The 11,174-nt window shown below is 43.6% G+C and overlaps 1 protein-coding gene across 1 annotated transcript; it reads right to left on the bottom strand.

Moving 5' to 3' along the window:
• Positions 1-72: 72 nt before the first annotated feature.
• On the bottom strand, positions 73-10,197 carry MRPL45 (mitochondrial ribosomal protein L45). Its single transcript, XM_084863150.1, has 8 exons — positions 9,960-10,197; positions 8,726-8,903; positions 7,969-8,086; positions 6,722-6,820; positions 4,250-4,298; positions 2,879-3,028; positions 2,268-2,441; positions 73-2,082 (listed from the first exon to the last, which is right to left on the bottom strand). The coding sequence occupies exons 1-8, from the start codon at positions 10,023-10,025 to the stop codon at positions 1,996-1,998; spliced, it is 921 nt and encodes a 306-aa protein (XP_084719276.1). The 5' UTR covers positions 10,026-10,197; the 3' UTR covers positions 73-1,995.
• Between the last annotated feature and the right edge of the window lie 977 nt (positions 10,198-11,174).

An 11,174-nucleotide genomic window follows, 5' to 3' on the forward strand; every position in this document is an offset into this window, starting at 1 on the left:
CCTCAGAACAATCCCATTTGTCTCTATGCCCACGGCTGTGAAATAAACCATACGGAAAAAAATACAGAATGCTTTTCCTTGGCAGTTGGTTCTAGCTTTATTCATTATGGTGATTTTCTTTTCCCAATGTTTTTAAACAAGAACAGGAAATAAAAACAATGCCTGCTCTGAAACCCAAGGTAACACACTGCAGCCTTCAGGACCTCAGCTCTGCGGGAGGCACTGCAGATGGTGTCTGCCTGGTCTTTCTAGCCAATCCTTCACATCTGGGCCATTCGCTCATCTGGATTTGATCCCAAGGGGAAATGAAAATTGCACTTATCCTCCTGCTCCCTGGTGGCAGCTACTGCTTAGCTGCCGTTTAGGATTATCTAGAGACCCCGGAGACAGATTGAGGGGAGTGGGGTGAAACCGCTTGCTTATTGAAAGCACAGTTTTCACATATTCAGATAAATCAATGTATCACTTGCCCAGTAAGTGTGCTTTGTTTCTCCGCTTCCCTACCCAACCTGCATTACCGCCCCTTATTCCTCATGGCTGTGGATCCTGCTCAAAGCACTTCCCATCTCATTTTGCCTTAATCTGGGGATCACACAAATAGGATATGACCAAACCTTCCATGGGTGCAAAATGATGTACATTTTAAGCCGAAGAGGTTGACACTAAGTAGCATGATGAGAGTGGCTGTTCTGGATTAACCCATCAATGCTGCCTCTTCCCGAAGCACACACATCTTGTTTCCACAGCCAGCACTCAGCAGCTGGTGCAAAAACAACCATCTTCCCCGGTGAGGCGTGGTGGGTTTGCTCCTTTGCTGAGATGGCAGCTTTAGAGGGACTGAGAAGTTAGATTATTCTCAACCGATTCCAGTTTATTTGGATTCTACTCTCAGGTCAAGGTCAGAACAGATTAATCCTTACCCTAACTTACAGACTCCTTAAAAGAAAATTCTGGGTTTGAAAAATACAAAGTATGAGAATTAAGGTCCTGTTTTTCCAGGGAAGGCCACACTGGGCTGATGAAGCAATAGCACTATAAGCCAAGCTTGCTGATGGGTACAGACTGATTTCCCTGGTCATGAACCTCCAACAACACAGGACACATGGGCAGTCCCTCTTCCTCCTCCTGACAGTCCAGCTGGAGCTAAGGAACGAGGAGGGGCTGGGTGGTTTCACTCTACACAGGCCCACAGTCTGGTACCTTGGCTTTCCAAGCGTTGGGCTGAAAATAATCGCCTACTCTCAAAGGCGATCAAAGCCAGGGAACCAAGATTTACAGATGGATTACCCTAGTGTATGAACTTCCCCCACGCTTCCTGGGATCATGCCAGGGCGCAGCTGATAATTAAGAACACGATCCAAAGGCTGAGGGAGAAATGATTTCTTTGGATTTACATTCTTCTGTGAAATACGAATGCTGATTCACTGAGTCAGCGTCTGAGAAAAGATCCTCTTAAATGAGATACCATCTCTTATAAACACTAATTATTTTTCCCAAGGCTGGATTTCCTGGAAGTCATATCACTCACCATTAAACCTGTTTTCCATTACTGCTATCTGAAGGCTGGTCTACTTCTTAGCCTGAACCAGGGAATATGGACAGAACCAACCACAATTGATCCAACACTGCAAGAGTGTTTTATTTCAAACTCTGACCCCTGTCCTGTGGTAAGAAAGAAATTTCTGCCAGTTTGCTCCTGACAGTCCCTGCTGCAGGAAAGACTGGTGTCAGACGTTCTCTGAAACATAGTGTCTTTCATCTGGACCCAGGAGGTAGACAGACAATTTAAAAGAAGTGGGTCCAGGGCTGTGCATAACAGCCACCCACCTGGGCCCGGCCATCAGCTGTGGTTATCAAGGTTGACACTGCTGTAGTGACCGAAGCAGAGCAGGAGAGAACAAAGATAGTTCCTGCTACAGCGTGATGGAGGTGGATGTCTTCACAGCTCCCAGTTGTCTCATCGCCCACACTTCATCCCAGGAGTCATGTTTGCCATCAGGCTAGCTGAGACTTCTGGGCCTCTGCTTGTGGCTCTTCACAGTCTTCCCCAGGGTTCAGCTGGGGGCCAGGGATCATCACCGTCTGAAAAACAGGAAGCCAAGTTATCTATCACCCAAGGCTCACCCAGGAGATTCTCCCTCACCCTCATGCCCACCCCTTTCCTGGTGCTGCATCACCCCCTCTCTCCCCTAGGGGGAGTCTAACAGGACTGACAGGATACCGCTAGGATGGCCTCGGCTCTTTTAGCTCTTTTCAGGCTGCCTTACCTTGAGGATGGGCTGCTTAGGGGGCGCCCATGGAGGCACAATCTTGCCATGCATTCTCCAGCTTCCATAGGGGTTTGTCAGGTGCTTTTCAAAAACAACATACTCGAGGACATCCTTGGGCACATCTTCCTGTCCATACATCAATCTGCCAAACCGGTCATAGATGGCCAAAGTCTGCAAGGATGAAACCAAGTCTGGCCAGTTAATCTCAGAATTGTCCTGTCTGGTTTGGTTTTGTTTGTTTTTTTTTGCATGCAACCATTTTAAAAACAACCGTAACAAAACATTTTAATGGGTAGAAAAATTATCTCAGGTTCTGAATCTAGATTAACTGATCAACTACTGACACTTTACTTTTAGAAGTGTTGTTGACTGGGGAGGAGAGGAGGGAGGAAGCTGAGGCTGGGAAGGTGGGAGAAAATATCCTTGTATCTGTCTTCGCAGAGCTAACTTCCAGCAGTGGGAAGGGCGTAGTGAAAGGGCAAGGAAGATCTCAGTGAGCCTTTCCTTAGAGCCCACAGTCCTGGGCAGCTGGAGCCATCATTCCAGAGGTAGGTGCCCAGCCTGAGGGAAGGAGAGCAGCTGGGAGGAACGCAGACTGGCGACCCTACCTGGCGGGTATGCATGCGGACGGTGATCTGGCCATACACATTGCCCTGGTTCACCATGCTCGAACAGCGAACCTGAACCACTTGGGCTGGCTCTAACGACTCTACGAAGCTCCAGCGGACGGTCTTGTATTGGATGTCCCAGACCATGTCCTGAAGGCAGAAGAGAACAAGTTCTACTGAGTGTTTCCCTCCCTTTAGGAAAGCTGGTGCTTCCTTCCGCACCTGCTCTCACTTCTTACAATGTTACAGCCAACATGCAACATTTCCCACCAAATGCTTTCTTTTTAACCATCCCAAGTTTTCACTGAACTACTGCTCAAGCCCACCTCAAAACAACCCTCTTTTCATTTCAATCACAACTCTGGACCAACCTGCCTCCTTGAGGACCCTTCTCTGAATCAATGAAAACCACACTCCAAATTGACAGCTTTATTTTTCCCCTTTTTTATTGAGTTTATTGGGGTGACATTCATTAATAAAATGGTATAGGTTTCAGGTGTTCAATTCTATAATACATCATTTGAATATTATGCTGTGTGTTCACCACCCAACCTCCCATACACTTTCACATTCTGGTAATTATTGCATGCATTGCTGCTGATTGTATATATGTTGCCCCCTCCCCTTTCTAGCAAAGAAGAGTGGGATTTTGGCTGAAACCGGTTTGGCTCAGTGGTAGAGCGTCGGTCTGCAGACTGAAAGGTCCCGGGTTTGATTCCGGTCAAGGGCATGTACAGTACATTGGTTGCGGGCACATCCCCGGTAGGGGGTATGCAAGAGGCAGCTGGTTGATGTTTCTCTCTCATCGCCGTTTCTAGCTCTCTATCTCTCTCCCTTCCTCTCTGTAAAAAATCAATAAAATATATTTAAAAAAAAAAAAAAAGAGTGGGATTTTGCAGGGATATAAAAGCTACACTGCTAAGACTTGGTTAGCTACCCCTGTCTCTAGGGAGATAAGGCCAAACTGATAGAATCTGAAGTTCTTACTCTTGAATCACAAAGTTCCCCTCCTTGGGGGTCTCCCAAAGTACCTAGCACCCTGTTACCACACAATGAAGCCTTGTGAATGCTCGTTAAGTCCTTTATTACAGCATGGGAAAGTGTGGGCTGGCCCAATGCGGCCCACACCCTGAGCTCAAGATCCCTACCTAAGGTTCCAGTACTGCTTGTTGAGGGACTTTCTCCTTCCTCATTTGCATGGCCCTTACCAAAGTCCAAATCAAATCATTATCATTCAGGCAAAAACAATGGAGCTTCAGCTTTTGCTGGAAACTTCCTGCACTTTCAAAACTGATCTTACTTAAGGAAACCAAAGGTGATGTTTACAATATGCCCATTCAGCATCCCACAATTCTAAGGCCGAGAACCTACCGGAAAACAGTTTTCAGTTGCCAAGGCATGAAGTCGGTCATGGTCTGAGCTAAAAAAGAGATACATATCAGTGACTCCTACTTTTATGATACCCTGTATGAGAGTTGAAAATGACCCTGAAAATGAAAAACAATTCACTTTTATAAGTATTTTCTTTACTCCTACCATAAGCCAGGTAATATGCTAAGTCCTGGAGACACAAAGATGAACAGTCACCTAATTTACCAGAAAATCCTGAGCTCCATAGCCGAGTAAAGTTAGGTCTAAATCTCAGGAGCAGAAAGAGATTTCTCTGAAATTATTATATATTGATACATCCTTAAGATGGGCAAGAGACCCTGACATGGGGACTGACTTTTGTTCTAAACTGCAACAGGGAACAAAACCCAACATAAATAATCAAAAGCTCATCTCCTCTTCTCACCGCAGACACATCACCAGTACCAAGGGCTGGGCCTTGAATCTTACACTGTCATCTTTGAACCCAGCAAAGATAATCATCGGCCTTTCTGAGCCATGCTCCCCTCCCCCACGCCCATCTCTGTTACTGCCACAGTGTCCTGGTCATGCTGATTCTGTGCAGTAAAAGAAAACTGCAAACCCCAGCCTTTGTACATACAAGATTTTAGCAAGATTCCTAACTGAGGAGTTTCATATAAACCTAAGAGTACAGATTAGTTTCTTTATATACACATTCAAGCCCTTCCCTCACAGTTTAATACTTCCTGGGCAGTTTAAGTCCTTATCCCCTTAAAAACTCTTGACTCTCCTCCCAGAATGGAGAAGGAATTAGTTCTAGCTGCTTCCCTCCCACCTCTATTTCTAAGAGAAAAGATGCTAACTCATTTCTCCCGCTGTGGCTCTAGACTAGACTGCACTGTGGTGAGAGCTACCTCAGCCACTGTGCCTGGCACCTCTAATGAACCCTTCCTCCGCTCTGTACTGACCTAGAAATCCTCAGTAGAAATAGATTCCCTTTTCTATGAGTTCATTTACTATTTTACAATGGAACTTACACTGAAAAATAAAGACATCTGCTTCTGGTAACATAATGGACTGAGCTAATGTAAAACTACACCCACTAAAAAACAAAACAAAAAAAAACTATACCCACTATAAGCATCTAGAAATGTTGCACAGATACACACACACACACACACACACACACACATTTTTCAATACACTGTCCTAGTTCACTAGAAAGATAGGTAAATCCCTAGATGCCAGAAAGGAAGAGGGAAGGAAAACCAGATGGAAAGAATACAATCTGCTACAATAGCACATCAGATGACAAAGGGATCCAGAAATAGGGTCTGAAGACTAGGAACTGGTCTCTTCCTAAAACCTTGGGCCCTCAAAAAACAGGGAGTTGGAACTGAAATCCCTGAATAAAGCTATGACTATAAGAGTCCTGCACCTACAGGAAATGGAGACAAGAAAAATAGCCCACCAACTGAGAGATAAAATTTCTCTCTGTCTAGGGCTGTGATTTGGGGGGAGTGGGGGGGGGGAATAAAAACAAAGAAAATGAAAAATTAAAGCTAAGCCTACATTCTATGCAAATGTGAATATCAAATTTATGGTGTAAGAATTCTTAAGCTGCACTAGCTGCTTTGGCTCAGTGGATAGAGCATCGGTCTGCAGAATGAAGGGTTGCAGGTTTGATTCCGGTCAAGGGCATGTACTTTGATTTTGGGCACATCCCCAGTAGGAAGTGTGCAGGGGGCAGCTGATTGAAGTTTCTCTCTCATCAATATTTCTAAATCACTATCCTCTCCCTTCTTCTATGTGAAAACTCAATAAAATATATATATATTTAAAAACAGAATTCCTAAGCTAAGAAATTAACATAAAAACTGACACCTAGTCAATGATATCCCTGAGGTATCTGGCAGAAACACACACAAAACCTCTCTGGGAGCATGTTCATAACTTAGGTTGTTTAGGATTTCCTCAGAAGACACCCTCTCCAATGAAGATGACCTTACAACTAAATGTTTCAAACGGAGACCTGGAATCTACTCAGGGAAAACAACAGACTCAAGATATCAAGCAAAATAATGGAGTAGGAAGCTCTAGGGGTGGGTCCCTCCATTGAAACACCTGGTAACTTAAGAAAAAATGACTAGAACCACTATTTTAGAACTCTGGATTCTGACTGGACACTTATAACAACCAGAGGAGTGCCTGATGAGGGGAGAAGCTAATGATCTCAGGTAGAAGAACAATATGTGCAAACTACCTATCTACCCCCTCCTTCCTCCACCCTATCATGACTGTGGGGATAGTGGCCTGTGTTTCTGGAGTGGATGGCTGGTGCTAGGGCAGATATAGATACCTTGTCCTCCAAAATTTTGGGGTTGCACATTTTGGTCAGCCTGGTGGATTGCAGAGACCAGAGCAAGTGATGCTATGGTTTTAGTACTGCTGGCTATGAGACCATAATGGGTATAGGACAGGGAGTTCACTTACTTATTTAGACAAAGGTGAGCTTCAATGAAGATATCCTTAGCTTTTTCAGGGAAGTCCTTTATTTTAAAATTAGCATCATATTCTCTTATCCTCCGTATGCTGTAAAGTTAAGCATGAGAATCATTTTTAAAGACTTCGTTCAATTCTTTTACTCACAGCTTATATTAACCTCCATTTATGTCTATCTACTTATTCATTAATTGTTTTTTAAATGTGTCAAGTCCTATGAATTCAACCTTCTAACTTTCATTTTAATTAACCATCCTAAAGAAAAATCAAGGTTTCTTATAGTAAAATTTCATAACTCTGGCATCAAAGAAAACATCCTATAAGCACTAAGAAAGAAAACACAGGTGTCATAGAAAGGCTTAAAAGTCAGAATGAGCCTGGCGGATGTGGCTCAGTTGTTGAGCATTGACCTATGAACCAGGTCATGGTTTGATTCCCAGTCAGGGTTGTGGGCTAGATCCCCAGTAGAATACACCAAGGTTGCAAATTCAATCCCTGGTCAGTGCATATATATGTATCAACCAATGAATACACAAGTAAGTAGAACAACAAATTGGTGTTTCTCTCTCTCTCTCTCTCTCTCTCTCTCTCTCTCTCTCTCTCTCTCAAATCAATCAATAAAAATATTTTATAAAAAGACTCAGACCTGGCCGGCATGACTCAATGATTGAGCATCGACCTATGAACCAGATCACAGTTCGATCCCTGGTCAGGGAATATGCCTGGGTTGTGGGCTCAATTCCCAGTATGGGATGTGCAGGAGGTAGCAATGATTCTTTCTCACTATTAATGTTTCTCTCTCTCTCCCTCTTCCTTCCTCTCTGAAGTCAATAAAAATATATCTTTTTAAATAATAATAAAACAAAATATGTGATAAAAAAAAAAAAAGTCCTACAAACTGCCCCGCAAGTATGGAATCGATAAAAATACATTTCCTCTCTGAATTCAATTAAAATTTTTTTAAGTAATTAAAAATATATTTTTTTAAAGTCCTACAAACTTCAAAGTCAACTCCCTAATTGATGTGACAAAAACAACCAATAAAGGCTGAGATGCTAAGAATCAGAATGCCCATATTATTCTACATTAACTACGGACTCTATTACTGAGAAAGAAAATAATGTCAAGTTGTTATAAGAGTTATATCCAACCAACTAATCCAGGATGATCTCTTTGGAATAAAGTAGCAATCAGGAATTTTATTCTAATATTAACTCCCAGTTGTCTAAGACACCTACGACAACTGTGATGCCACATTCTTCTTCAATCGTTCAGTTTTCTGTGCCAGTCCTTCCTTTGAAAGAGCTGATACCCGAGCATCACCCTCTGGAGGAACATAGGGGTCAAAGATACCACCTGAAATGAGAGAAGGAGACAACTAAGAAAGCATTGAAAGACGGAGAAAAAGTCATCTTGAAGTCATATAAAATTAGGAGGAATCCTTAATAAAGTAGATTAATGAACTAGACTTTCATGTAGGCAGTGTTTCCCAAACTTTTGACATATGTGTACCCCTTCTATAATTTTCTTAACGCTGAGTACCCCTCATTCTCATGAGAACGTAGAATTAGGCGCAGCTAAGCACGGTGCAGTGCATATCCCCACCAAACTCCGGTGCAACACGTACCTCCACCAAACTCTTCCCGTACGCCTGGGGGTACTCGTACCACACTTTGGGAAACACTGTTGTAGAGGGAATCATGTTACATTAGAAAAAAAAAATAGAATAATTTAAGTCTCCTCTCAGAGCTTCAGATTCTTCTTGTACAAAATGGGGAAATTTCACCTTTGCCTTCTAGGAATAGTGGAAAAACAAGATCAAAGATGACCTCATGAAATACAGTGCATACAAAGTAAATGATTGTTGAGGTTCTATTGATCCACTGGTTTTGTGGTTAACTAACTAGTGTCAAGCATAGTACAAATCATTTTACTTTCCAGATGATCTCTGACAGAAGGGGAATGGATCAAGGTCCCAGAAATATCCTGCCTCACCTGTACAGGCCAGATGTATGGGACGCTCCAAACGTTCTGGAGGAATGACGATTCCTGCTTTCCGGGAACGTTCTATAAACTCCTTTTGTGATTTGTATTTAGGTTCATAAGGAGGAGGTGTGAAACGTGCTTTAGCTCTCACTGGAACTACAGCTATGGACTGAGTCACCAGGACTGGCTGGAAGGTAGGAAAGGATAGGATATAGATAAACTTGGAAAAAACTATTATCTTGAACAAACTCTAAACAATGGTAGAAAGGGAATATACAAAGAATGACTTAGGAACAATTATAAAGCCACATATGCGGGAGGGGGGGTAGATACATTACTACTTTAATATTTATGGGCATTTCTTACTAGAAGCTAGTAAGCAACTTTTACTAACGCCTCAAAATTTACTAAAAGCTTCCCTTTAGAAGTCTCCGTAGTGCAGGGCTATGCCAACTCCAAGGGATACAGACTGATTAAAGCAAGGCTTCTTTTTATTTATTTATTTACATTTTTTATTAAATTATTATCTGTGTACATATTTTAACATTGCTCCCCCCCCCCCCAAAGCAAGGCTTCTGCTTTCAAAGAATTTCAGTCTGAAGGGGATTAAACACCGACCTGATGCTGAAATGAGCAGAATGCTACTATTAAAGTATAAGAAACGTCTGTCTGGCATTATTTGCTCACTGTTGAGTTTCTTGTTGGCCTCACATGGTAGCCAACACATCACAGATCATCTCTATTTTTTGTTTGTTTGTTTACTAAGATTACATTCTGCTCATCCTATTGGCATCCTCACTGTCAATTTCAGTCATTATAGCTCCCAACTGATTAATAAGCTCTTTAAAGGCCAGCTCTCTTTCCTCTGTGACCATGAGGTTCGCTCGGGCAGGGACAGGGACAGATACTGTTCCATTTAGGGACGCTTAGAGAATCAAGGGGAAGCGAGCTCACCTTCCAAACCATTACGTCTTTCCCCTTTAAACCCTCATCGCCAAACAAGCCCCACCAAACTGGAGAACCTTAATCCCCGAGAACTTGCTCCCCTTCATGGTCCTACCGAGACTTTCGCTACCCAGCCCTTTAGCTCAGTAGCTGGGTTCCGTCTCCCTTAAACTCTCCCCTCGCCTTGGTGGGACTCGCATCCTCCAAGCTCACCGAGGACAGCTGCGAAGGGAGTATTTCCTCTACTCTGTCCTCCTTCTCCGGCCCCTAGAGCCCTGTCCGCCCCCTCCCTACCCACCTGTCGGTTCCACCATCCTATAGCCCTGGATAGGCAAGACAGCCCCCGCGGCATGGGGGCAGCCATCTTGTCCACGCAAAGCCTTCTGGGTAGGGGACTGAGAGCGGAGAGCCTGGGACCGGGGAGCAGGCGCACAGGGTGGAGCCGACTCGGGTGTGGAATTTTCCAGGGCGCGCGCCCTCCGCCGCCGGAGTGTGAGCGGCGTGCGCGCGCACGGGCGCGTGGTGCGCAGGCCGCGCGTGCGCACTGGGACGGCGTTGGGGGCGGGGTGGAGCGCACGGCTGTCACGCGCCCACCCTGCGCCTGCGCAGGAGGCTCGCGGGCGGCCGGGAGTTGCTGCATTCTTAGGTGATTGGGCTGCCGCTGCACCTCGTTTCAGTTCCGAGGAAAATGGGAAGGTGTGGCTCTCCTGGGACAAGTTTTTTCTCTTTTTCCCCCCAATGCCTCCTTGAATGCCAGATAGGCAATACGATTAGTTTCTGGATCTGACCTCAAGGTGCTGGGTAACCTTAAACGTAAGCCCTAGTTTTCCCAATCTGTATTGTGGAAAGAAATTTTTTTTTTTTTCTGAATGTCAGATGACTGGTATGTTTATTGAACAAACATACGGGCTGCTGCGTTTATTGAAGCGAAAGACACGTGGGCGACAAAAACATTTCTTATCTGTCATTTTTTTTTTTTGAAAGAGGCATGGGATCAACATGAACACATAATAGTTTACACTTAGAAATGTTTACCGGGTGCCAAATGGTTTTCTAAACATTTACATATATTAATTAAATTACTTCTCACCACAAACACTTTCCTCTTACCCATAGGTTCTCATTTTATCCTGACAATTAGTGTTTATTGAGCACTTACCTATAGTATTTTGCAATGAGTTAGAAGCTATAGTGTGTACATACAAGAGCTTACTGGCTGGAATAGAACTGCTACAAAGTTCCAGGTAAAATGCTAAGGGCTATGAAAGGAAAGAGAGAGATTACTTTTGGGTTTGGGGATCACATGTACTGTCTTAAGTCTTGACTTATCAACTATGCTGCAAATTCTTCAAGGATCAGAATTCCTCTATCAGACCTAGCCACAGCACTGAACCTATAGCATTGCAAATTAATAGCAACATGAAGTTAGTTGCCCTCTGTATGCATTAATTAAAGAACATATATTATGAAGTAGTTAAATGAGAGATATCTACTCGTTCTTAACAGACTTCTG

This window comes from Pipistrellus hanaki, assembly GCF_964339955.1.
Source record: "Pipistrellus hanaki genome assembly, chromosome: 16".
NCBI lineage: Eukaryota > Metazoa > Chordata > Mammalia > Chiroptera > Vespertilionidae > Pipistrellus > Pipistrellus hanaki.